This window comes from Oryctolagus cuniculus, chromosome 8 (genome assembly GCF_051225735.1).
Source record: "Oryctolagus cuniculus isolate XC-2025 breed Fujian yellow rabbit chromosome 8, ASM5122573v1, whole genome shotgun sequence".
In the NCBI taxonomy this organism is placed as follows: domain Eukaryota; kingdom Metazoa; phylum Chordata; class Mammalia; order Lagomorpha; family Leporidae; genus Oryctolagus; species Oryctolagus cuniculus.
The window spans coordinates 89,351,655-89,379,155 of NC_142874.1; the positions used below are offsets into that span (position 1 = coordinate 89,351,655).

The following is a 27,501-nucleotide window of genomic DNA, read 5'->3' on the forward strand; positions in this document are numbered from 1 at the left end:
CCAAAGATGCCCACTCTCACCATTGTATTCAATATAGTCCTGGAAGTTTTAGCCAGAGGCATTAGGCAAGAAAAAGAAATCAAAGGGATACAAATTGGGAAGGAGGAAGTTAAACTATCCCTATTTGCTGATGACATGATTCTATATATAGGGGATTCAAAAGACTCTACTAATAGAATATTGGAACTCATAGAAGAGTTTGGTAAAATACAGGGTTATAAAATCAGCACACAATAATCAACTGCCTTTGTATACACAGACAATGCCACAATGGAGAAACAACTTCTAAGATCAGTCCCATTCACAATAGCTACAAAAAAAATACTTTGGAAGAATTTAACCAAGGAAGTCAAAGATCTCTATGATGGCAATTATAAAACAATAAAGAAATAGAAGAATACATAAAGAATGGAAAAATCTTCCATATTCATAGATTGGAAGAATCAGTATTATCAAAATGTCCATACTACTGAAAGCAGTTTACAGATTCAATGTGATCTCAATCAAAATATCAAGGACATTCTTCTCAGATATAGAAAAAATGATGCTGAAATTCATCTTATACAACAACAACAAAAGCCAGAGGCATCATAATACCAGATTTTAAGACATACTGCAGGGCAGTTTAATCAAAGCAACTTAGTACTGTTACAAAACCAGCTGAATAGACCAGTAGACCAGAATAGAAACACCAGAAATCAACCCACACATCTACAAACAACTTGTATTTTGACAAAGGATCTAAAACCAATCCCGGGAGCAAGGATAGTCTCTTCAACAAATGGTGCTGGGAAAACTGGATCTCCACATGCAGAAGTGTGAAGCAAGGCCCTCTATCTTACACCTTATACAAAGTTCCTCTCAAGATTAATGAGCTAATTCTACGTCCTGATTCCAGAAATGTATTAGAGAACATTAGGGAAACCCTGCAAGACATTGGCATAGGCAAAAACTTCTTGGAAAAGACACCAGAGGCCAGACAATAAAAGACAAAATTGACAATTGGAATTACATCAAATTGAGTAGTTTCTGTACGGCAAAAGAAACACTCAGGAAAATGGGAGAAATTATTTGCAAATTATGCAGCTGATAAATGGTTATCATCCAGACTCTATGAAGAGCTCAAGAAACTGAACAACAGCAGAGCAAACAAACCTGTGAAGAAATGGGCAAAGGACTTCGGCATTTTTCAAAAGAGGAAATCCATGAAATCCATGAGAAAATGCTTAGGATCATTAGCCTTCAGGGATACGCAAATGAAAACCACAGGGAAGTTTCACCTCAGCCCAGTTAGAATAGCATTCATAAAGAAATCAACAGGGGCTGGCGCCGTGGCGCCGGCATCCCATAAGGGCACCGGTTCTAGTCCTGTCTGCTCCACTTCCAGTCCAACTCTCTGCTACAGCCTGGGAAAGCAGTAGAAGATGGCCCAAGTCCTTGGACCCTTGCACCCACGTAGGAGACCATAAAGAAGTGCCTGGCTCCTGGCTTCGTATCGGCACAGCTCTGGCCGTTGTGGCCATTTGGGAGTGAACCAACAGAAGGAAGACCTTTCTCTCTGTCTCTCCCTCTCACTGTCTGTAACTTAACTCTCAAATAAAATAAATAAAACCTTTACTAAAAAGAAAAAAGAAATCAACAAACAATAAATGCTGGCGAGAATGTACCCTAATCCACTGTTGGTGGGTATGTAAACTGGTATGGCCACTGTGGAAGACAGTATGGAGATAGCTCAGAAATCTGAATATACTTACCATATCATCCAGCCGTCTCACTCCTAGGAATTTACCTAAGGGAAATGAAATCAGCATATGAGTTCTCTGTACCCTCATGTTTATTTTTTTTTAAAAGATTTAATTATTTATTTGACAGGTAAAGTAACAGACAGAGGGAGAGACAGAAAGGTCTTAACATCTACTGGTTCACTCTCCAAATGGCCACAATGGCTGGAGCCATTCCAATTTGAAGCCAGGAGCCAGATTGCTTCCTGTGGGTCTCCCACCCAGGTGCAGGGTCCCAAGAACTTGAGCCATCTTCTGATACTTTCCCAGGCTATAACAGAGAACTGGATTGGGAAAGGAGCAGTCAAGACATGAACCAGTACCCATATGGGATGCCAGTGCCACAGGTGGTGACTTAGCCCACTATACCACAGTGCTGGCCCCATTCCCTGTTTATTGCAGCTCAATTCACAAGTAGCAAAGATATGGAATCAACCCAAATGTCTGACAACTGAAAACTGAATAAAAAATTCTGATATATGTACAGCGTGGAATACTACACAGTGGATGAAAAATGAAATCCTATTGTTTCCAACATAATGAATGAAACAAAAACATCATGTTAGACTATTGCAAAAGGACAAATACCATATGTTCTCCCTGATCTGTGGTAACTAGTAGAGTACCTAAAATGGAATCTATTGAAGTGAAATTGACACTTTGAGATGCAGTGACTTTGAACAGCCCTCGTCTTGACAATTGAGAAACAGTTTTTTTCATACAGTTTGTTGAAGTTTTTACTTAGTATAGAGTTAATTATATATGCATAAAGTTTATTGAAAATAGATTTTAGTAAAACATAAAGAATGGGATTTGGAGAGGGAGGAGGAAGAGGGGTGAGAGTTTGGGTGAGAGAGAGGGTCCTGTTAGGAGAATCACTATATTCCTAAAGTTGTACTTATGAAATACATGTAACTTTATTCCTTGGAAAAAGTTTCTGGGGAAAAAATTACTAAACACTATATTGATTTATTTTTGTATAAATGTATTAATTATAAATGATCAAACTAGTCTTCTTTTGGTTTAGTATAGAACAGAATATCATAAAGTATAGGAGAAATTCTTACATACCAAGAGCAAGGAAATCATCTTAGAGGCCATATAAAAGAAAAAGCTTTACAGTTACAAATTTCCTCCTTCCTCTGTTATTCCCACTCTTATTTCTTACTGAGATCCATCCTCAATTGACTTTATACATATATGATCAACTCTATGTTAAGTAAAGTGTTCAACAAATAGTATGAAGAGGAAAAAAACGAAAAACAAAACAAAACAAAACTGTTCCTTGACAACCAAGACCTGGGCAGTTCAAGTCATCTGTTCTTGAAGTGTCAATTTCACTTCTGTAAATTTTGTTTTAGGTGCTCTATTCATTCTCACAGATCAGGGCGAACATATAGCATTTGTCCCTTTGGGATTGGCTTATTTCACTAGGTATGATGTTTTCCAGCTTCATCCATTTTGTTGCAAATGACTGGATTTCATTTTTTTTTTTTACTGCTGTGTAGTATTCCATAGTGTACAAGTCCCTTAATTTCTTTATTGACTCTTCGGTTGATGGGCATTTAGGTTGGTTCTATGTCTTAGCTGTTGTGAGTTTAGCTGCAGCAAATATGGGGGTGCATATAACTCTTTTGTTTACTGATTTCATTTCCCTTGGGTAAATTCCCAGGAGTGAGATGGCTGGGTCATATGGTAGGTCTATCTTCAGATTTCTGAGTTATCTGCGTACAGTCCTCCATATTTGCTTTACCTGTCTCCAGTCACACCAATAGCGTATTAGTTGATATCGTATCTAATTTTAATTATTTCTTTTCTCCTACTAGTTTTGGGTCTGGTTTCCTGCAGTTTTTCTAGATCCTTGAATGCATTGATAACTCATTTATTTGGTACCTTTCCAATTTCTTGATGTAGGCACCTATTGCTATAAACTTTCCTCTTAACACTGCTTTTGCTGTATCCTATAAATTTTGATATGTTGTATTGTCATCTTCATTTGTTTCTGGAAATCAAAATCTCTTTTGATTTCTTCTATGACCCACTGTTCATTCAAGACTATGTTGTTCAGTCTCCATGTGTTTGCATATACTCTAGAGATTCCTGAGTTGTTGATTTTGCTTCATTCCATTTGGTCTGAGAAGATACGTGGTATGATTTAGATTTTTTTTAATTTGCTGAGAGTTGCTTTAAGCCCTTTGTTGAATAATTGCCCCTTAATCAACATGTGAACACCCGTTGAAACTCAAAGCTCTCTAGCAGTTACTCCTTGGTTGTCCTCATATCTTCCCACATTTATGCACAGATTAGTATATAGTCAGTGTTTCAAAGGAGCCCTTTTTTAGATTTCTGGCATTTTGTCTCATCTCCAATAGGTTGCCCCACAGATCCCAGCTGCCTTCTTCCTCCCCCTTTTCAACTCTGTTTCTTAACCATAATGTGACCTTGTGTTCTCACTGGGTTTGTCTTTCCTGTGCCATGGTCTAGAAAGTATATTGTCCAGAAAGCCAGGCCAGTCACAGGCTCTCCTATTAATTTACTTTACTCTGGGGCCACAGTGCTGTGCTACTGTCTAATGTCTGAAGAGAATGATTTTATGTGTTTTGTCCAATTTTCTAGTTGTTGAAAATGGGAAGGCAAGTTTTTTGGTAATTTCATCATTGGTGGAAATGAAAGTTTTAGGTTACTTAATTCTAAAAGGGACATTACATGACAGGCTTTATGACTGCATTTACATTCTTTTTAATTATGAAGCTTTATTAAATTTCAGTCTGTTATACTTTTAATCTTCCAAATGAGTTTTGGTGACGTATGAATAAACTCTGAAGCCTTGCAAATGGTGAATTTCTTTTCTCTTTAAAGGTTCTTACTCGTGGAGAGGTTGTTCATGTGAAGATTCTTGGAATTTTGGCTCTGATTGATGAGGGTGAAACGGATTGGAAATTAATTGCTATCAATGCTAATGATCCTGAAGCCTCAAAGTTTGATGGTAGGTTTGTAACTTTGCAGAAAACAAAAGTAAATTAATATGTCATTTAAATTTTTAGAACTTAAAAGTGGCTCACATGAGAGACAGTTTATATATTTGGAAGTTTTTTTTTTTTAATTTCTTCCATGGAATGTAAAGGAAAATCCAATATACTCTTGTTTATCAATTGCTAAGGAACAAGAGAAAGAAAGAATGTAGGTAAAAGTTTATATTTTAAACTGAGAGTCTATTTTATGGGTTCCCCTCCATTTTCTTTCTCTTCTCTTATTGCCTCTTATTCCCCACCCATCTCCTGCCCTTCCCTTCCCTCTTTGCATCTTCTTTCTTCTTCCTCCCCACCTCTCTTCATTCCTTTTTTCTTTCCTGCTTTGATTGTGATGGCCCAACTGCTTTTTGGAATTAGGAGATTTGAAAACCTATAGTACTTGTATTTTCACCCTGAAATTTCTCAGTTTGTGTGACTGACAGGAAAAACCTAAAGAAAGGAAGGTTTGTTTCTCAGTGACGTAAGCTGCTTCTGTACCTAGTTTTTGTTTTGTCTTCTAATTGAAAGGGAAATAACTATCCTCTGATGAAATTTAGATGTCCCAGATATTTAAGTTTCAAGAAATAGCATGGCTTGGTTTAGACTGGATTTTCTTTGAGTCAGACACGCTTCAATTGAGTGACTTGGGTAGATCATTCAACCTTCCTGAATTTTCATTTTTGCATACTTAAACCAAGTTCTGAGGTTGTTTATTGCATAAGAGATTTTTATTTCTTTAAAATATTTTGCTTTTAAAGAAATAAAATCATTGACTAAGGCAACAATTATTATTTGACCCATTTTCTGCAGTTTCATCCTTATGCAGGATTTTGGTTCCTTCTAACCCTAATTTTTACTTATACTGGAAAAAACACCATTTCTGAAATGACTAAAACCTGTTAACACTCATTTGTAAACTTCTCAGTTTGCGTAGTTTTTTTAAGATTTATTTTTTGATGTTGTGGAGTTTCTTGATTTCTTTGTAGATTCTGGTTAGCAACCCTTTATCTGTTGCATAGTTGCGAATATTTTTTCCCATTCTGTTGGTTGCCTCTTCACTTTCCTGACTGTATCTTTTGAAGTACAGAAACTTCTCAATTTGATGCAATCCCAAATGTTAATTTTGGCTTTGACTGCCTGTGCTTCTGGGGTCTTTTCCAAGAGGTCTTTGCCAGTACCTATATCTTGCAGAGTTTCTCCAATGCTCTCTGATAATTTGATGGTGTCGGGTCATAGATTTAAGTCTTTAATCCATGTTGAGTGGATTTTTGTGTAAGGTGAAAGGTAGGGGTCTTGCTTCTTGATTCTGCACGTGGAAATCCAATTTTCCCAGCACCATTTATTGAATAGACTGTCCTTACTCCAGGGATTGGTTTTGGATCCTTGATCAAATATAAGTTGGCTGTAGATGTTTGGATTGATTTCTGGTGTTTCTATTCTGTTCCATTAGTCTGTCCACATCTGTTTCTGTATCAGTACCATGCTGTTTTGATAACAACTGCCCTGTAGTATGTCCTGAAATCTGGTATTGTGATGCCTCTGGCTTTGTTTTTTGTTATACAAGATTGCTTTAGCTATTCGAGGTCGCCTGTGTCTCCATATGAATTTCAGCATCATTTTTTCCAGATCTGAGAAGAAGGTCTTCGGTATCTTGATTGGTATTGCATTGAATGTATAAATTGCTTTTGGGAGAATGGACATTTTGATGATATCACAGACAGCAGCTTGACCTGCTGCGCCACAATGCCTGCTCTACATCCTAGTCATTTGTGATATGGAACACTCGCATCATGGACCTCTACTAAGGAATGCCTTTTAAACCAGAGAGACTGAGAACCTGAGTAACAGTAGTTGTAGAATTAGCTCAGTACTGTTGGAGATATGATTTGACATTTTTAACTGTCTGACGTACACCAAGGACTGGTGCCTCTTTAATTAGGTACTATTTTTTGAATTTAGAAGATGCTCAGCAAATTTAAATAACTGACCCAAATTTTGCAAATCTAGTAAACAGTACTTGATATAAATTCAATTTCTGTTCAATTTTGGAGTCCGTTGTCCAGCTATAGTACTATACCAAGCAATTCACACTTGATCCTTGTAATTTATAGTATCTTTAGCTAGCAGTATTGGAACCAAAAGCCTAACTTCCATATACCTTCTTGAATTTCTTAGAGGTTGGAATGAAAATTTTTAATTCTGGCCGGTGCCGCAGCTCACTAGCCTAATCCTCTGCCTGCGGCGCCAGCGCCCCAGGTTCTAGTCCCAGTTGGGGCGCCAGATTCTGTCCCGGCTGCTCCTCTTCCAGTCCAGCTCTCTGCTGTGGCCCGGGAATGCAGTGAAGGATGGCCCAAGTGCTTGGGCCCTGCACCCCATGGGAGACCAGGAGAAGCACCTGGCTCCTGGCTTCAGATCGGTGCAGCGTGCCGGCCACAATGTACCGGCCGTAGTGGCCACTTATGGGATGAAGCAACAGAGAAAGGAAGACCTTTCTCTCTGTCTCTCTCTCTCTCTCTCACTGTCTAACTCTGCCTGTCAAAAAAAAAAAAAAAAATTTTAATTCTTTTCATGGTTTTCCTCTTGTATACTAGAAGGGAAATGACTTTACATCTTGGGTTTCTTTCTAAATTTCCTTTTCTGTTTGCATGAACAGACGTGCAGAGATACAGAAGCTAGTTGCTGATTTAGGTTGAGAAAAAATTATTTAATTTGAAAATTTAAAACAGTTAATCATTGTTTTGAAAGGAAAAAAGACATTTTTCCATTCCACTGAGAGGGAACACATATTTCCTTTATCATAAAAATACAACAGTGTCTCCTTGTAATGTTTTTAAGTCCTAAAATTAAGGCTAGTTGCGTGTTGTTGACATATTTTGCCATGAAATGAAATACTGACATTGTATTTGTTTCCAGGATGAGAAAGGTATATGGAGAAAATAAAAATTATTTAAGGACATTTGTATATAGTTTACACTGGTTAGTACCCTAAGTGTTCTTCTATATCTAGAGTTTATAAAATGAGTTCTGCAGTTTTAAGAGTTATAAATGTTTTCTCTTAGAATTTCTCATTCCCTTTGCCTTCACATTATTATTAATATTTTATACCCATCTTTCCCTTTCTTTTTTGAATTTTTAAAAAAGATTTATTTTATGTATTTGAAAGGCAGAATGACAGAAAGAAGGAGAGAGAGAGAGACAGATCTTTCATCCACTAGTTCACTCTCCAAATGACCACAACTCTTGGAATTGGACCTGGCTAAAGCCAATTTTAAATTTCCAGAACAAAATTTTAAGGTACAAGGAGTAAGATACAAGAAGTATCCCTCATCCATTTCCCCTGTTAACATCTCACATTAGTATCTTTGTCACAATTAATGAATTGCACCCAGCATCCCTATTTTTTTTTTAATACAAATCCTTTATCCCCTCTGTTCCTCCTAGTCTGTAGTAATCAGCATTCTTTGTTCAGATTAAGTTGTGCTTTGTTCATTTTTTTTCCTTTTGTTTTTTTATTTGAGCTTCCCCATGTAAGGGGGAATATGTAGTGTTTGTTTTTCTGTATCTGGCTAATTTTATTCAACATGATGTCCTTCAGTTCCATCCATTTTGCTGCAAATGATAGAATATCATTATTATTTAGAGCTGAATAATATTCCATTGTGTGTGTGTGTATGTATACATACACACACTACACACACTACATACATACACACACTACACTTTTTTTTAATTTTTGAGATAGCATATTAAACAATTTCCATTTTCTTTATCCATTCATCTAATGATGGACACCTTGGTTGGTTAAATATTTTGGCTATTGTGAGCAGTGATGCTATAAATATGGTGGTACAGGTATCTCTTTGTAGGAGTTTGTGTCTTTTGGTTGTATGACCAGGAGTGGGTTTGCTGGATCATACAGCAATTCCATTTCTAGTTTCTTAAGAAATGTCCTTTTTTACAATGGCTGTACTAATTTACATTCCCACCAGCAGTGTATAAAAGTTCCTTAGGGCTGGCGCTGTGGTATAGCAGGCAAGGCCACCGCCTGCGGTGCCAGCATTCCATATGGGCACCAGTTGGAGTCATGGCTGCTCCACTTCCAGTCCTGCTCTCTGCTATGGCCTGGGAAAGCAATGGAAGATGGCCCAAGTCCTTGGGCCTCTGTACCCATGTGGGAGACCCAGAGGAAGCTCCTGGCTCTTGGCTTCAGATTGGCACAGCTCTATCCATTATAGCCATCTGGGGAATAAACCAACGGATGGAGGACCTCTCTCTCTCTCTCTCTCTATTGATATATATATATATATATCTGCTCCTGCTTCTCTGTAACTCTGCCTTTCAAATGAATAAATAAATCTTTAAAAATAAATAAATAAAAAAGAGTTCCTCCCTCTCCACGTCCTTGCCAGTGTTTCTTACTCTCTGTCTGAATAGTCACTGTTCGGACAAGGATAAGGTGATATATCATTGTGAAATCTCATTTGATTTACATTTGTCTGATGGCTGGTGACACTGAGCATTTTTCATATATTTGTTGGCCATTTGTATTTCTTCTTTTGACAGTTGCTGATTCAGGTCCTATGCCCATTTCTTCATTGGGATAGGTTTTTTTTGTTGTGTATTTTGAGTTGCTGATGCATTTTGGATATCAGTCCTTTGTTGGATAAGTAGCTTAATAGATATTTTCTCCCATTTTATTTGATGTCTTTTCCCTCTGTTGATTGTTCCCTTTGCTGTGAAAAATCTTCAGAGTTTGATATAATCCCAGTTGTCCAATTTTGCTTTTGTTACTTTATGCTTTTGGGCTCTTAGCGAAGAAGTCATCACCTTGATCAATGCCTTGAAGTGTTTCTCCAACATTTTTTTCTAGTAGTTTCATAGTTTCTGGTCTTATGGACCTTTGATATATCTTGAGTTGATTTTTGCATATGGTGAGAGGTAGGAATCCAGTTTCATTCTTCAAGCATATGTAGTACAGTTCTGCCAGCACCATTTATTGAAAAGACTGTCCTTTCTCCAATGTATGTTCTTGCCACCTTTGTCAGAAATCTGTTGGCTGCATTTACATAAATTAATTTATGAGCTCTCTACTCTGTTCCATTGATCTATGTGCTGATTTTTATGCCAGTAGTATGCTGTTTTAATTACTATAACTTTTTTTTTTTTTGGACAGGCAGAGTGGACAGTGAGAGAGACAGACAGAGAGAAAGGTCTTCCTTTGCCGTTGGTTCACCCTCCAATGGCCACCGCAGCCTGCGTGCTGTGGCCGGCGCACTGCGCTGATCCAATGGCAGGAGCCAGGTACTTCTCCTGGTCTCCCATGGGGTGCAGGGCCCAAGCACTTGGGCCATCCTCCACTGCACTCCCTGGCCACAGCAGAGAGCTGACCTGGAAGAGGAGCAACCGGGACAGAATCTGGCGCCCCGACCGGGACTAGAACCCGGTGTGCTGGCGCTGCAAGGCGGAGGATTAGCCTAGTGAGCCGCGGCACCGGCAATTACTTTAACTTTTTAGGATGCTGTGAAATCAGGCATTGTGATGCCTCCAGCTTGATTTTTTTTTAACCCCCTCCAGGTCACATTGGCTATTCTAGATCTTTTGTGATGCTATATGAATTTAGGATTATTTTTTCTAATTCTTCAAAGAATGCCATCAGTATTTTGATATTTGCATTGAATCTGTAGATTGCCTTTGGTAATATAGACATTTAAATATTATTTTTTTCCAATCCATGAGCAAGAAATATCTTTCCATTTTTTTGTGTGTGTTCTTGATTATTTCTTTCACTAATGTTTTATAATTTTCATTGTTGAGATCTTTCATTTCTTTGGTTAAGTTTATTCCTAAATATTTGATGTTTTGTGTAAATATTGTAAATGGGATTTCTTTTTCAGCAAGATCATTGTGTGCAGAAGTGCTAGTATTTTTTCATGTTGATTTTGTATCATGTGACTTCACTGGATTGATTTATCAGTTTCAAAAAATTTGGTAGAATGCTTAGGTTTTTTCACATACAACATCATATCATCTACAAACAGCAATATTTTGACTTCCTCCTTTTCAATTCTGAAGCCCTTCGCTTTCTTTTACCTCCATAATTGTAGTTGCTAATACTTCTAGTACCATATTGAATATGAGTGGTTAAAGTAGACATCCATGTCTTATTCCAGATCTGAGGGGAAATTCTTTCAGATTTTCTCGGTTGAGTATGCTACTGATATTGGCTGATGGTTAGTCATATATGACCTTTATCATTTTGAAATATTTTTCTTCTATACCTGTAATTTCAATGTTAAGAAGAGATGCTGAATCTTAAATGCTTTCTCTGCCTCTATTGAGATTACCATATAGTTTTTTGTTCTTCATTCTGTTGATATGATTTATGACATTTGTTGATTTTTGAGTGTTGAACTATGCTTGTACCTCTGGGGTAAATCCCACTTGATTGTGCTGTGTAATCTTTTTGATGTAGTGTTGGGTTTGCCTTGGTAATATTTTATTGAGATACTTGATCTAGATTCATCAAGAATATTTGTAGTTCTCTTTCTGTGTTATGTCTTTGTTTGGTTTAGTATCAGAGTGATGCTGGCCTCATAAAGAGTTTGGCAGAGTTATATTCTTTTCAATATTTTTGACTAGTTTGAAAAGCACAAGAGTTAGTTCCTCTTTAAATGTCTTATAGAATTCAGGAGTAAAGCCATCAGGTCCTAAATTGTTCTTTAAAATCATAATTTTTAAAAATCATTTAATCATAGGCAGTTCTTAAAAAATTTGAGCTGAAGTTTTGCCTTATATTTACCATCTTTCTTAATCATCGTCAAGCTATTCTCTGTACTGTTTCTAACGAGACAGAGGTCCTATTGTCCTGTTTAGCAAATATTAATGAACAGAAATCATGCTTGATCTTTTTTCTTTTTCACTCTTTGGCATGATATATTGTCTTTTTTTAAGATTTATTTATTATTTATTCGAAAGAGTTAGAGAGGGAGGAATAGAGAGAGAGGGAGAGAGATCTTCTATTTGCTGGTTCAATCCCCAAATGCCAAATGGCTGCAACAGCCAAGGCTGGGCCATGCCAAAGCCTGAAGCACAGAAGCTTCTTCCAGGTCTCCCATGTAGGTGTAGGATCCAGCACTAGGGCCATCTTCTGCTGCTTTCCCAGGCACTTTAGCAGGGAGCTGGATCAGAAGTGGAGCAGCCAGGTCTTAAACTGGCACCCATATGCGATGCCAGCGAGGTAGACAGCAGTTTTACCTGCTATGCCGCAATGCCCACCTTGATGTGTTGTCTTATGTTTTTATTAACACTTGCTAAAGGCAGAAGGGCCACTGAGTGAGAAAGTGGAAATGAAGTTTATTTGTTATTTTTAATGTATATGAAAGGCAAAGTGACAGAGATTAAGTTGGGGAGGGAGAGAGAGAATTCTTCCATCCACTGATTCATTACCCAAATGTCCACAACTGCAGTTGAACTAGGTTGAAGCCAGGAGCCAGGGACACCATCTGTGTCTCCTACATTAGGTGCCAGGGAACCAGGTACTTGAGTCATCGCCTGCTGCCTCTCAGAGTGCACATTAGCAAGATGTTGTGTTGGAAGTGGAGGCGGGACTCAAACCCGCACCCCTATATGGGATGCAGGAGGCCTTAACTAGCTTAACCCGCTGTGTCACAAAACCAGCCTCCCATTTTTTTTTTAAGATTTATTTTCTTTTATTTATTTGAAAAGTATAGAGCCAGAGAGAGGGGGAGAGACAGAGAAAGAAATCTTCCATCCACTGGTTCACTCTCCAAAGGGCCACAACAACCAGGGCTGAGCCATGCCTAAGTCAAGAGCCAAGAACCCCATCTGAGTCTCCCATTTAAGTTGCAGGGGCCCAAATACTTGGGACATCCTTGGCTGTTTTCCTAGGTGCTTTAGCAATGAGCTGGATTGGAAGCAAAGCAGGTGGACTCAAACCAGGGTTCCAGTATGGGATACCAGCATTACAGGCAGTGGCTTAATATTTATTGCCACAGTGCAAATGGATTTTTAAAAGTTCTTTCTCAAAAAATCAGCTTGTATGATGTAACTACAATATATAGTACCTTTCTGTCATATCATAATAATTAATTCATCTCCTAAAGGTACCTAACTTATAATTTGAGAAGAACTTAAATATTATAAGCACATCACATGTTACTTTCTATACTGCTATGGGTTATAAATAGAATTTTGGCAGGCGTAAGTAGGCCTCAGAAATAAAGGAGTTAGCTTCATGGCTTTGCCATTAGATGATGTATTGCCTTTTATATAGACTGTGGTCAGATAAAAATGTATATTTGTATTTATTTAGGACAATACTAGTTAATATATACTAAAATTTTGGTGCTGTTTTTACTATACATTTCTGAAAATTTATCTTTAATCAATAATATTTAATCTTGGGCAACTTCTTAAAATTAGTATATATTTCTCTCACATTTACCTTCTTAAATCACAAATACAGGGGGTTTACATGAGTTTTTTATTAAGAAATTAATCATATAGTTGGAAGTAAGTCTCAGAAATGTAAAAAGGAATATATAATAAAACGTAAAGTTCTGCTTTCCAACATCTACCTTATCTTACATCTTTTTCCCTTGTATGTTTTTAGTGCTTTTGAATGGTTGCTTAGATTCTCTAAACAATGTAATTATATCTCCATTTCTTAATTTATATATTTATTGACTCAAGTCGTCCTGGAAAGACAAGGAATTTTAAAACATTTCTCAATTGTGTTCTCATTTTTCTTCTTTTCTCTCAGTGACTCTAATTAATAAACATTTTATTGAGATATATTTATTAATTTATTGACTTTAAACAATAACTTCTGACTGCTCAGTACAGAACTATAGTTTTCTTCTCTGCCCTCTCAAGTACATTATTAATTCTATAATTTAAAAATTAATACGGTTTAAAATAGATTATTTGTTTTTGATGTTTTGTCTCTTAGTTGAATCTGAAAAATAAGTTGCATCTACAGTGTTACATGAATGTTACTGAACTACTCTATAAACTGTTTATTAAACAATATGTTTTGGACCAACTGTTCTCTGAGCCTACTGCCTAATTTTCATGATGGACTTTATTTTCCTTGCCCTTCTGGGTCAGTTCTACTCTTTTTGTTTGAGAAGGAATGGGGATGGCTTCTGTCTGCTGGGTTGTTCTCCAAATGTGCCAGGCTGAAGCCATGAGCCATAAATTCCATCTGGGTCTTTTGTGTGGGTGGCAGGGATCTAAGTACTGGAGCCATCACTTGCTACCTCCCAAGGGTGTGGATTAGCTGAAAGCTGGATTAGAAGTGCAGGCAGGACTCAAACTCAGGCATTCTGATGTGGGATGCAGGTATCCCAAGCATTGACTTAACCTGCTTCACCATGGCACTTACCCCAGTCCTGCATTTTCTTAGGTTCTGTCATTTCCTTTTTTATTTTCCTTTTTTCTTTGTGGCAGGTATACATTTTCTAAAAATATTTACAGCAGTTTACACAGGAGATTGGTTCTCTGATTCTGTACATGTCTGAAATATCTTTTTGAGGGAATCACCTTTAAAGATTTATTTATTTGAAAGACAGAGCTACAGAGAGAGAGGGAGACAGAGAGGAAGATCTTCCATCTGCTGGTTCAGTCCCCAGTGGCTGTAACCACAGGGACTGGGCCAGTCTAAAGCCTGGAGCCAGGAGCTTCCTCCAGGTCTCCAAGGTGGTTACAGGGGCCAAGCACTTTGGCCAGCCTCTGCTACCTTCTCAGGCATATTAGCAGGGAACTGCATCAAAAGTGGAACAGTATGGACACAAACCAGCGCTCATATTGGATGCTGGTGTTGCAGGTGGCAGCTTTACCCACCATGCCACAATGCCAGCCTTGGGGATGGGGAATGGGAGCTGGGAATCACCTTCTATATAAATAGCTTTAAAGTATTTAGTATGGAAGCTTTACATATAAATTACTGTATGTAAATTGAAATTTATCTTATAAAGGAATGATTTTATTACAGTTTAAATAATTTGTCCTCTATACAACTTAGCATTTTTTTAGGTAGATTAAACAAGAGAAAAGATTAAAAACATTTTAAGAAGGGCAGCTATCTGGAAATTTTTTTTCTTTAATTTTGTAGTTTTCTGGGCCCTTGTGTAAAATAGGAATTTATAGAGATTTTTCCTTACACTTTTGTATTGCTATTTATACTTTTAAAAATTAAATCTCGGGTGTGCATTGTGGCACAACAGGTTAAGCTTGCTGCTTGGGATTCCTATAACCCATATTGGAATGTCAGTTCCTGTCCCTGCTACTCTGCTTCCCATTTGTATTCCTCTTAATTAACAGGGGAAGGGAGGGATGATGGCTCAAGTACTTGAGTTCCTGCTACCCATGTGGGAGATGCAGATGGAATTCTGGGCTTTTAGCTTCAACCTGGCCCAGTGCTTTTGCAGGCATTTTGGGAATGAACCAGTAGATGGAAGATACCTCTTTTGACTTTCTTTCTTTTTCTGTTTCTGTCTTTCTCTCTGTCTCTCTGCTTTTCAAGTAAGTAAATAAATAAATATTTAAAAATAAACAAATAAAAATTAAATTCCTCTTATTCATTCCCACTACCTTAAAACAAAAAAAGCTGTTAGTTGGCATGGTCAGTACAGTTTTCCCCTTTTTGAAAACAAGGAGATTGATTTTAGTTTATAAAAGTATGCTCCTTTGGCCGGCGCCCCGGCTCACTAGGCTAATCCTCCGCCTTGCAGCGCCGGCACACCGGGTTCTAGTCCCGGTTGGGGCGCCGGATTCTGTCCCGGTTGCCCCTCTTCCAGGCCAGCTCTCTGCTGTGGCCAGGGAGTGCAGTGGAGGATGGCCCAGGTGCTTGGGCCCTGCACCCCATGGGAGACCAGGAAAAGCACCTGGCTTCTGGCTCCTGCCATCGGATCAGCGCAGTGCGCCGGCCACGGCAGCCATTGGAGGGTGAACCAACGGCAAAGGAAGACCTTTCTCTCTGTCTCTCTCTCTCACTGTCCACTCTGCCTGTCAAAAAAAAAAAAAAAAAAAGTATGTTCTTTTATATATTTTATGTATTTTTTCCTTTTACTATATTAATATAGAACATTTAAGCTGTGATTCTTCCAGGAAGTTTTGAGGTTGTTTCATTTGTAATTAAATAACTTCTTTGATCATAATGAACATGTATGTGTACACTTTGGTTGACCATAATATCCTGTTTTAATATGTTTAGTTTTTAACTTTGATATGACAAATCAGAAACCAACCATTTCATCAAGTATATGCTTCAGTTTGTAAAAAGCAATTGTTTCTGATTTCTGTAATTTCAATATTACTGTTTTAAATCTGCAAGTTTCACCTTCTGGAACCTGAGTGGCCACAGTGAAAATCAAAAAGAAGTCTAATGCCGGCGCCACGGCTCAATATGTTAATCCTCCACCTGCGGCGCCGGCACCCCAGGTTCTAGTCCCGGTTGGGGCACCAGATTCTGTCCTGGTTGCTCCTCTTCCAGTCCAGTTCTCTGCTGTGGCCCGGGAGTGCAGTGGAGGATGGCCCAAGTGCTTGGGCCCTGCACCCGCATGGGAGACCAGGAGAAGCACCTGGCTCCTGCCTTCGGATCAGCGCAGTGCGCCGGCCGCAGCGGCCATTTAGGGGGGTGAACCAACGCAAAAGGAAGACCTTTCTCTCTGTCTCTTTCTCTCACTGTCCACTCTGCCTGTCAAATAAATAAATAAATAAGAAGTCTAAATAATATCTGAAACCAAATTTCTTGTGCTCTGTGATAGAAAATTGGTCACTTTGGCAGGCTCACTAACACTCAGAAAGCACTAAGGCCATTTAATGCACTGTAATTAGGTTCTAGGCCATAATGCTCTTAAGGGTGCCCTAATGGTGTGAAAGAGTTACTAAGACTCCCAAGGCACCTAAATTGTTACTAGAGAATGCTTTGGCCATTAGGGGTAATAGTGCTTGGTTATGAAATAACCAAGTTCAGAGCTTTTTCAGAAGACTGAAATGCTAGGACATGTGTAATTTCTTTCCTTAACCACCTTCTATAATGTAGAGCTTCAGATAAACACCAAACAGACGTCTACACCTTTTCAGAACTGCTCATAGTGCTCAAGGACCTTGTGTTGGTGGTTGAGGGGAGGACGATGGCATCAGAAGGAAATAATTTAGAACTAGAAACTCATTCGATTTGCAGAGCAAACACCTGTTGGGTATTTAACTAAACAAAAATTATTACCTGTTGTCCTGAAAGAACCATTGCCTGTGCCCTGACCTTACAGCTTTAAAATTTGAGAGGTGAAAGATTAGAAAACAAAAATTAAGATCAGAACAATTATACTGGTGTTGATACATTCTGGATGAATAAATCACATGGCAATACAGGATTTATTTAAAGCTGTGACAGTTGGGACTTAATCAAATGCCAGCATCATGGTTATCCTAAAGTTATCAGAGTTTCTGTGTTTCATATATATAAAAGTTCAACTTATATTGAGGGAAATTTGGAAGTCAAATGAAACTACATGCTTTGTTTTATTGTTTCTCAAGGCAGAAATAAACATGTTGCAACTGTGCTGTTTGGCTTAAATTTTCACTTGCTAAGTAAACACTTGTGTTGCCCCTGCAATTTTTACTGTAAAACTAAGCACATTAATATGATGGTTGATTTCCTTCTTCCTAAAAACACTTCAGGGGGAAAAAGAAGTGGGGGGAATAACACAGTAATCTCAAGGGAAGATATTCATGTTAACCTTTGTAAGTGGAAATAACTGACTTTGATTTGCTTTTCTGAGTGTGTTAGAAGATGGTAACATGTACTGTTTGACTTGAAAAGGAGTTAGCATTTCCCTGTTGTCGTCCTAATAGTTTTAACATTTGTGGAGCTACTATTGTGTGCCTAGGAACTATGCTGAGTGCTTCTTTTGGACGATCTGTTTGTCCTTATATGACTTGAGTCAATATGTGCTGTTGTCCCAGTTTTTCTCCCAGATTAGGAAACTAGTAGACTTAGGCAGGAGAGGGTGACTGGTAACTTAGCTAGAAATGATACTGCTGGCCATTCAAAGCCAGTCTGGCTTCAGAGCCCATGCTTTTCAATGTTGCCAGCACATCACCTATCGGAAAAATACTGGGATGGACAGCTGCGGCATTGGACAGTGTTGTTCTCTGCAAGTACTTAGCATTTGCTCTTAAATAATTCAGACATCAGTGAGATCACGATAATTAGAGAGCTGGTAAAAAGGTAGCTCTTTTGATCTTTATCCCTTTGATTTCATTAATAGGTCTACCTTGGTATGCGTAGTTATGGAGGGATAGTGTGTGGGAGGAGGCAGTTAAGGAACAGGGACAAATTGAATTAAATGTACTATAATTAAGAATACAATTAAATTACTAGGAGTCTGTTGCCTCTTTTTTGAACCTTGACCTCCTGGAGTTTTTTGGGTTTCAGTTATTTTCTATGATGTGGTAAAGGATGGGAGAAGCTTAAATTCTAAAATCTTCCTTTTGCTTGTTAGTTATCTGACCATGGAAAAGTCATATAACCTCTAAAGCTGAGGCTTATTCATCTCTAAAATTGTAGAGTTGACCCTCTAGTTGGTAAATTATCCCTACAGTTTTCCCCATCTCTAAATTCTTATTCTAACAAATATTTTTAGTCCATTATTTTTAACCCATCTTCCTCTATATGTAGGAAGATGTAAATTATACTCAGAGCTAGTGCCAGAGGACTTAACAGTTTAAATTAAAGCATCATGAGGTAGGTTTCTTGGGGATATTTGCGCATTTCTGAGTGCTTTTAGGTAGCTATTAGTGATGGAGCTAGAACTTCAATGGAGACCTGTTTGACCCATAGCCTGTGCATTTAGCCACTGTGTTATATGCTTAAAAAAAAAGAAAAGAAAAATATTGGAAATTCTGCAGTATACAAGGTAAATGTATGGTTTTCATTTTATTGGTGATGTGCAATTTCTTGTAAACTGGTAATGAATATTTGTGTTTTTGAAAAGGCTTCCAAGTGTTTCTAACAGGTTCTTCTGATATAATACATGTGTAAGATTTCATTTAGAATTCATTTATTTGGAAATACTTACTTTGAAATATGTTAATTTCCATTATTTTTTCATGATGTTAATATGTTTGTAGTACAGGTTTTGACTTGATTAGAACAGAATTTCGTGGGAAAGGAAAGGACAAGTCCAGGGAACATTGCAGCTACTCAGTCTGTGTCGGTTAAACATAGACATGCAGAAGAGTGGAAAACGTGAAAATTTCTTCCAGAGGCTGAGTAAGCACTACGTAATAACAAAATGAATTCTCTGAGCAGGAGCCGCTAGCTGGGAAGCAGAAAGCACAGTGAATGCTATGGGATGGAACTGTTGTTTCTTATGAATATTTATGAGAAGACAATAAAAACACCAGTTCTTGCTTTGCACAGACTTTGTTTAGAGGGGGCTAATGTGCACATGTGTACTTCTGTGAGAGCAGCATTTATAATATTGGAATGAGGGCTTCTTGTAAGTGAATATGCTTCCTTCTTTTTGGTAAAATCGCATTAAGCTGGAAACTCCTTTTTTTTTTTTTTTTAAGATTTATTTATTTATTTTAAATGCAGAATTACAGAGAGGCAGGGAAAGAGGGAGAGAGGTGTTCCATCCACTGGTTCAATCTCCAGATGGCTGCAATGGTCAGACCTGTGCCAATCCAAAGCCAGGAGGCAGGAGGTTCTTCTGGGTCTCCCACATGGGTGCAGGGGCCCAAGGACTTGGGCTATCTTCCACTGCCATCCTAGGCCATAGCAGAGCTGGATTGGAAGTGGAGCAGCCGGGATGCGAACCGGCGCCCATATGAGATGCTGGCTACAGGCAGCAGCAGCTTTGCCCACTATGCCACTGCACTGGCCCTTTTTCATTTTTCTTAGCCTCTTTGGACAAAATTTTGGCCTAAGACCATTTCCTGGTCCTCTTTTTTTCTCTTGAATATTAAGGACAAAGTGCTGAAGTGTTACCTTAATGTTACTGGTTATCTAAAACTACAGATTGAATATTCTCAGCTGGTTAAGCTTTCCTCATTGTGTGTCATGGTTTGGTGGAAGTAATACAGAAAAAAACAGCAGTTTGATCAAGTTCCCTGGGTGATTTTGATAGGTTCCTTCAAGTCTGAACCATGCCATTCATCTGTTTTTTTCTGCTTAGTAGATATTCTAGCCATGGATCTAAAATAATTCATAGCGGTTTTGATATATATTCAGCTAGAAGACAGTTTTAAGATGTGATTTCTTAATCAGTTTTGATATGTGCATACACATATACAAACATACCTGCCACCTCGTATTTAAAGCTGGTATATTGAGGTTATTCTTTATTCCCTGAGATATCCTAAGCTAATCACTTCACCTCCTACAGCCCCAGCTTCCTCATTTACATCAATGAAATTTACCCACTTTACAGATTTTGAAGCTTGAATGACATAGTATTACTGAACCATAGGTTTAAAGTATTTTAAAATTTTACTAGATATTTCCACATTATCTTTTACAGTGACTGTGCCATTTACATTTGTATCATCAGCATATGAGATTACTTCTTCAGTAATTTCTTAACCAATAAGATGAAAAATGTGTTGAAGTTTTGTTCTTTTCTACTAACTACTGATATGGAATATCTGTTTCATATATTTATTGACTATATATTTTCATCTTTGAACTGCATATACTTCTGTTGAACTGACATTCTTTTGGTGTATGAGAATTGCTTGCATATTTTGGATATTAATCCTTTATTATTTGCTTTACAAAAACTCTCTTCCCATCTGCAGAGTGTTTTGGTTGTTAGCATACAGAAGTTTTAAATTTTGAAGTTATTCCATTTTATCAGTCTTTTTTATATGTGACGTTAGTATTTTGATTCTTGTTTAAGTATTTATTAGCTTATAGAGATATTTTTATTTTCTTTTTCTTTTATATTTCATTATTTAGTAAATATAAATTTCACAGGTATAGCTTTTGGTCATTATTTTTATAATTGGATCTTTAATTCATTTGCAGTTCAATTTATTTTTTTCCAAATGTACAGTTTCCCCAGCACCACTGACCAGAAAAATCTTTGCTTTCCACTATTTTGAAATGTTTCTTTTGTCATATATTGCATTCTTATTTATACAAAGAGTCTGTTTCTGGATTCTGTTTGGTGTCAGTGATCTATTCCTGTGCCAGTGCTGTGTTATGTTAGTTACTGTTTCCTAATAAGACAGATAAGACTAACCTTACCCCTTTAATTCTTTTTAAACTTGTTTTTTTTTCTTTTTCTTTTGTTTAAATTGAAATCAAATTGTCGAAGATTTCTGTTGTATTTCAAAATACCAGTTTTTCACATCAGTATATGTATTTCTCCATTTATTCAGATTTCTTCTGTTTATTTACATATAGGTGATATATGTTTACAGATGAAGGTCTGTTAAATTTTATGTTAGATTTGTAGTTAAGTGTTTAATGTTAATTTCCTTTCATAACCAAAGTTTTATCTTATGAGTGATTGATAAATTTTTAACTGAGAATTAATGTATGTATGCTTGCATGTGTTGATCAACCAGACATGAATATTTTGAGCAAAGTGAAAATATCTTCAAAATAGGTGTATTTTCACCTATTTAAAGAGAGAAAACAGTTGTACAAAAGTCCATAGCATTTTTAGCAATTGTGGTTGTATTTCTTTAGCATCATATATACACTGCTGTACTTCCACATGTGTGACATTCAGAGCTTTGTGATATATCTTATTGTTAGTCCTACGTAATCTGTCACCAGATTCTCTCAATTTGACCACAGAAATATCTTTCAAATCTATATTCCTTCTTGTTGCCTTTAAGCTATCATATCTTACTTTTCCATTGAAATAATGTTAACATCTCTCTGCTCTGAACCTCCTGCCATGAAAATTTATTTCTACATTGCTTGCTAAACTTATCTGATTTTAAGAAAATTTATTATTTTACTCTAAAAGAAAGTAGAAAATCTCCTTACTTATCTCTATTTACAGAGAAATCCAAATTCTCCAGACTGCTAAAAGTCTTTCAGTAATCCTCCCATGGGATTTTCTAGACATTCACCCAGTATTCACAGTTGTCACCTTTTTCAGATATGGCACAGTCTTTTGCGTGTTTTTTTTTTTAACAGATGCTTTTCTGTATCTCTGAAATGTACTTTTTCTACCTCTAAACTCCTGCTTATCTTTTGAGCACCAATTTAAATATCATCTCTAAAATGTCTGACTCTATGAGGCAAAAGTAGTTGGTTAGTTATCACTTCCTTTTTTGTTGTTATTCCAGCATCATTTTGTTTGATTCTTTAAAATGCCTTTGATTTCACATATTTGTATTTGTTTCTGTGTGTGCCTACCTATGCAGATTGGGAACCTTTTCATGGCTGGGACTGTCTGTCTCTCACTTCATTTTTTAGCCAATTCTCTTGAGGCATAATTTGCATATAATAAGATTCACTCCATTTTAAGTACAAAGTTCACTGACTTTGACACATATAGATTGTTGCCTAATAGCTATCATAATCATAATAACAGAACATTGCCATTCATTTCCATTACCCCCAAAATCTCCACATGCCCCTATGCTGTCATTCCTTTCCTCTGAGCCTTGGTCCCCAGCAAACCCTGATGTATCTTCTCAGTCGGTGGAATCTCGGGTCAATGATCTATTCACATATGATAGATTGATGTATGAAACTTGGTCTTTTTTTTTTTTTTTTTGCTTCTTTCTCTTGTATAATTCTTTGAAGATTCCTGTGTATTTTTGTATCAGTGTGGTTTTTTCCATTTTATTGCTGTGTGGTATTCCATTGTTTTCAGATACTGTATTTTATTGATTCATCTATTGGTAAAAATATAGGTTTCCAGTTCTGGACTAATATGAATAAAGTTGCTATGAGCATTTAAGTGTAAGTCTTCATGTGAATACATACTTTCATTTTCCTTGAGGAAATACCCAGGATGAGTCGGATGGTAATTATAAGAAACTGTCAAACTGTTTGCTAAGATGGCTGTGCCATTTTGCATTCCTGCTAGTATTAGAGATCTAGTTGTTCTCAGAACCAGCACTCATCCTTTAGTTACCCACCTATTTGCCATTTCCATACCCATATCCTAAAGATCTGAGTTTTCATCTTGTGTCATTTTCCAGTGAAGACTTCAGAATTTTTTCTTTTTTTTTTTTTTTTCTTTTTGACAGGCAGAGTAAGACAGTGAGAGAGAGAGAGAGAGACAGAGAGAAAGGTCTTCCTTCCCCGTTGGTTCACCCCCCAAATTGCCGCTACAGCTGGCGCGCTGTGCCAATCTGAAGCCAGGAACCAGGTGCTTCCTCCTGGTCTCCCATGCGGGTGCAGGGCCCAAGCACTTGGGCCACCTCCACTGCCTTCCTGGGCCACAGCAGAGAGCTGGACTGGAAGAGGAACAACCGGGACAGAATCCAGCGCCCCAACCGGGACTAGAACCCGGGGTGCCGGCACTGCACATGGAGGATTAGCCAAGTGAGCCGCTGCACTGGCCAAGACTTAAGAATTTCTTCAGTGCACTTCTACTGGTGATGAATTTTTTCCATTTTTATTTACTTAAAATTGTGTTTTCTTGCCTTGTTTTGGAAATGTAATTTCACTGGATGTATAGTTTTGAATTAAAAGGTTGTCTTTTTTTAAAGTTCTATAAAAATATTATTTTTCTCTCCCATTTATGATAAGGAATGAAAAACCATTTGTATTAATAATGTTGTATCATTCTTAGACTCCTTTAAAGATTTTCTACTAATTTTTGGATTTCAGCAATTTTTTTAAGGTATTCTTTCCTTTATGTTTTTCCCACATGAAGAGTATATTGAACTTTGTCATCATTAAGTTCATGTTTTAACTACATTTGGGAAATTACTCACCCTTACTCTTTTTTTTTTCCTTCTAATTCATTGATCATCCCTCTCTTCTTCCCTTCCTCTCTTCCTTCCTTCCATCCATTCATCCATCCATCCATATAGGTCTTCTGTCTGCTGGTCATTCCCCAAATGCCTGCCAACAGGAGTCTGGGAACTCCACGTGGGTCTCCCATGTGGGTAGCAGGGACCCAAGTACATGAGCCATCATCTTTGTTTCCCAGAATGTGCATTAGCAGGAAGCTGGATTGGAAGGGGAGGATCTGGAACTCACATCCCACTGTGATGTGGGATGCAGATGTCTCAAGTGGCAGGTGTTTTTACTGCTGCAACAAAAACCCACCCTGCCTGTACTTTTTCACTTTTTTTATTTTTGCCTCATGTCTCCTCACATTCATTTGAAACTCACACACCTAATATTTTAGACCACTTTTTATGTCTCACAGATCACTGAAAAAGTCTTTTTAATCTTTTATCCTTATTTTCCCAAACTGGATAATTTCTGTTCATCAATCTCCTATTCCCCTAATTTTTTTCTGCTTTATTCAAGTTCTGCTAGGATCTAAGTTTCCATTTTAGGTATTTCCTCATTTGTTTCTTAGATAGTTTTATTGTTTCTGTCCCTCTGCTCAGTCCTATATGTTCGTGTATTGTGTCCATTTTTCCTGAAAGTCCTTGAACATATTCATAACTACTTTAAAATCCTTGTTTGCATGGATCATACTAAGATTGATTTCTGTTGACTACCTTTTCTCTTAGTGTAGGTCTTAGGAATACACACACACACACACACACACACATATATAGTGAATCTTACGATCAGTCCTTTACTCAAAGTAGCCGAACAGTTCACCCGCCTGCTTGCACACCACAATCCCTGTATACCCATGGATTCACCCCTTGTATTCATAGTTTTGTATTTTCGTGCCTTATTGGGTGTGTAGAAACGCTTATCTTGTTTTTGAGTCGTTGTGGTTTTCTTTTTTCTATAAATCATCCATCTTGCTGTTTGTTAACTTGAGATGGTATTATTTGAGTTTTGGTTCACTCCCCAAATGCCTGCAGTAGCTAGGGCTGGGCCAGCTTGATGCCAGGATCCCAGAGTCCTTTTCAGGTCTCCAAAATGGGTGGCAGGGTGTCAGGCACTTAAGCCATTACCTCCTGCTTCCCAGGGTGCATATTAGCATGAAGCTAGAATTGGACGTAGAGCATGAACTCAAAACCTGGCACTCAGATATGGGATGCAGATGTCCCAGGCAGCATCCTAGCTGCTGTACCTAATGTCCCTGCTTAGTACTTTTCTCAAGCATTAATTCATGTTTGTTTTGAAAGATAGAAGCATGTAAGACGGCCGGCGCCACGGCTCAGTAGGCTAATCTTCTACCTGCGGCGCCGGCACCCTGGGTTCTAGTCCTGGTTGGGGTGCCAGTTCTGTCCCGGTTGCTCCTCTTCCAGTCCAGCTCTCTGCTGTGGCCCGGGAGTGCAGTGGAGGATGGCCCAGGCCCTTGGGCTCTGCACCCACATGGGAGACCAGAAGGAAGCACCTGTCTCCTAGCTTCGGATCGGCGCAGTGCCAGCCGCAGTGCTCCAGCCATAGTGGCCACTTTGGGGGTGAACCAACGGAAAAACCTTTCTCTCTGTCTATCTCTCTCTCACTGTCTAACTCTGCCTGTCAAAAAAAAAAAAGAAAGAAAGAAAAAGAAAACAGAAGCATATAAGGCTATAGGTTTGCCTCTGAGTATAATTTTCACTGTCCCATAGACTAGGCTTTAGAGGATTGGAGAGATGATAATTGATGTTTGTTGAAAAATTCTTCCCTTATTTTTAAATTTATTATTTTTTAAAGAGTCATTTATTTGAAAGGCAGGGCTAGGAGAGACAGAAGCTGAGAGAGAGAGAAAGTGGTCTTCCATCCTCTGGTTCACTCCCCAGATGGCCGCAATGGCTGGAGCTGTGCCGATCCAAAGCCAGTAACCGGGTCTCCCATGTGGGTGCAGGGGCTCAAGCACTTGGGCCATCTTCTACTGCTTTCCCAGGCCGTAGCAGAGAGCTGGACCAGAAGTAGAGCAGCTGGGACTTGAACTGGCATCCGTGTGGGATGCCAGCCCCACAGGCAGTGGCTTTATCTGCTGTGCACAGCGCTGGCCCCTAAATTTATTATTAAAAATAAATTTTACTTGCTTAAAAGGCAGGGAGAGAAAGATCTTTCAAATGCCAATGACAGCTGGGGCTGAGCAAGTCTGAAGCCATGCATCTGGAACTCAATCTGCATCCCTCACATGGGTAGCAGGGACCTAAGTATTTGAACCATCACCTGCCTCCCATGGTGCATATTTACCAGAAGCTGGATCAAAAGCCAATAAGCTGTGACACAAACCAAGTACTGCATGTGAGATGCATGCATCATAAGCAGTGACTTTAACCACTGTGCCAAATACCTGCTCTGGAAATATTATAATTAATATTCTATTTTAGATATGGCAAAGAACTTGAATGTAAGATACAATGTATAATACTGAGAAGATGAGTTCTTTTTTTAAAAAAATATTTATTTATTTGAAAGGGAGTTATGTAGAGATCTTCCATCTGCTGGTTCACTCCCTAAATGGCCACAGTGGCCGGAGCTGGGCCAGTCCAAAGTCATGAGCCAGGAGCTTCTTCCAGGTCTCCCACGTGGGTGCAAGGGCCCAAGCACCTAAGTCATCCTGTACTGCTTTCCCAGGCCAATCAGAGAGCTAGATCGGTAGTGGAGCAGCCAGGACTCGAACCAGTGTCCATATGGGATACCGGCACTGCAGGTGGTGGTTTTACCCACTATGCAACAGTGCTGGCTCTAAGATGAGTTCTTAGTATATGAAATTCATTTTCAGATATTTTCCATCACTTACTGATTGCTCCATAAATATGTATTGTTTCTGATTAATAAAGCAGATGTGGTCTATATTCTGTTTCAGGTGATTTTTTTTCCTGTCAGTTAATTGTAACACTGTTGCTGTTTGCTCCAAAATTTTTTTTATAAGAAGTACCATTAATGTCATTAGGCAGCACACTCAGTTTTGTCTTTGCCTTATTCTCTGCCATGCTTTACTTATTTATGTGAAATATCTGGCCTCTGGAAGTATGAGTAACTGTTATATTTTCACCTAACAGACAAGAGAAAGTGTAAAAAACAGAAGGATAATCCTTGTCTTTTTAACCTATCTTTCAAAATGATTGCCTTTTCTATCCTACCTAGAGGGTGGGAATTCCCACAAGATTTGAATGACCAAGTGCAAAACCACATGATCTGTGAGCTGTTCCAGTGTGTGATGTCATCTCCTGTTGTTAGTCATAATTTTCTAACTTTTCAAGTGCAACCAAGTCTGTTTGTTATTGCAATGCTGAATTGTACATAAAAGAACCATACTAACTTTCATTTATGCTACAGTCTGATGGGCAGTGTTGTCATATTTTTGAATTATTTTTACTGGGAAAGATACATTGCCTAGGGAGGGATTTATTAATATAGTAATTTTATTTATGATTATATTCAAGTGAGTGTCATCAAAATATAATGGTTAAGCCATTTATGTGTTAATAGAACTTAAAAGTAATCCCCAAAAGTCATTATAGAGTTTGAAGTGAGAAATACTGTGGATCAGATACCCTCTTAGCGTGTTTGCACTATCTTCCTTACTCTGCTTTATTTTCATTTGGCTTTTTATGGGGCTTTTCACCTATAAATACTTAACCTATTAAGTATTTATTTGTTTTCTGTCTCTTCCTACTATGAA

At 38.0% G+C, this 27,501-nt stretch overlaps 1 protein-coding gene across 3 annotated transcripts in view; it reads left to right on the forward strand.

The window, feature by feature from the left end:
* Positions 1-27,501, forward strand: part of PPA2 (inorganic pyrophosphatase 2) — a 105,999-nt gene that overhangs the window by 44,765 nt on the left and 33,733 nt on the right. For all 3 annotated transcript variants that reach the window (XM_008267534.4, XM_070047783.2, XM_089302987.1), the window contains one exon: positions 4,641-4,767. In XM_008267534.4, the coding sequence (XP_008265756.1) occupies positions 4,641-4,767 (127 nt within the window). The remainder of the gene's footprint in view (positions 1-4,640; positions 4,768-27,501) is intronic.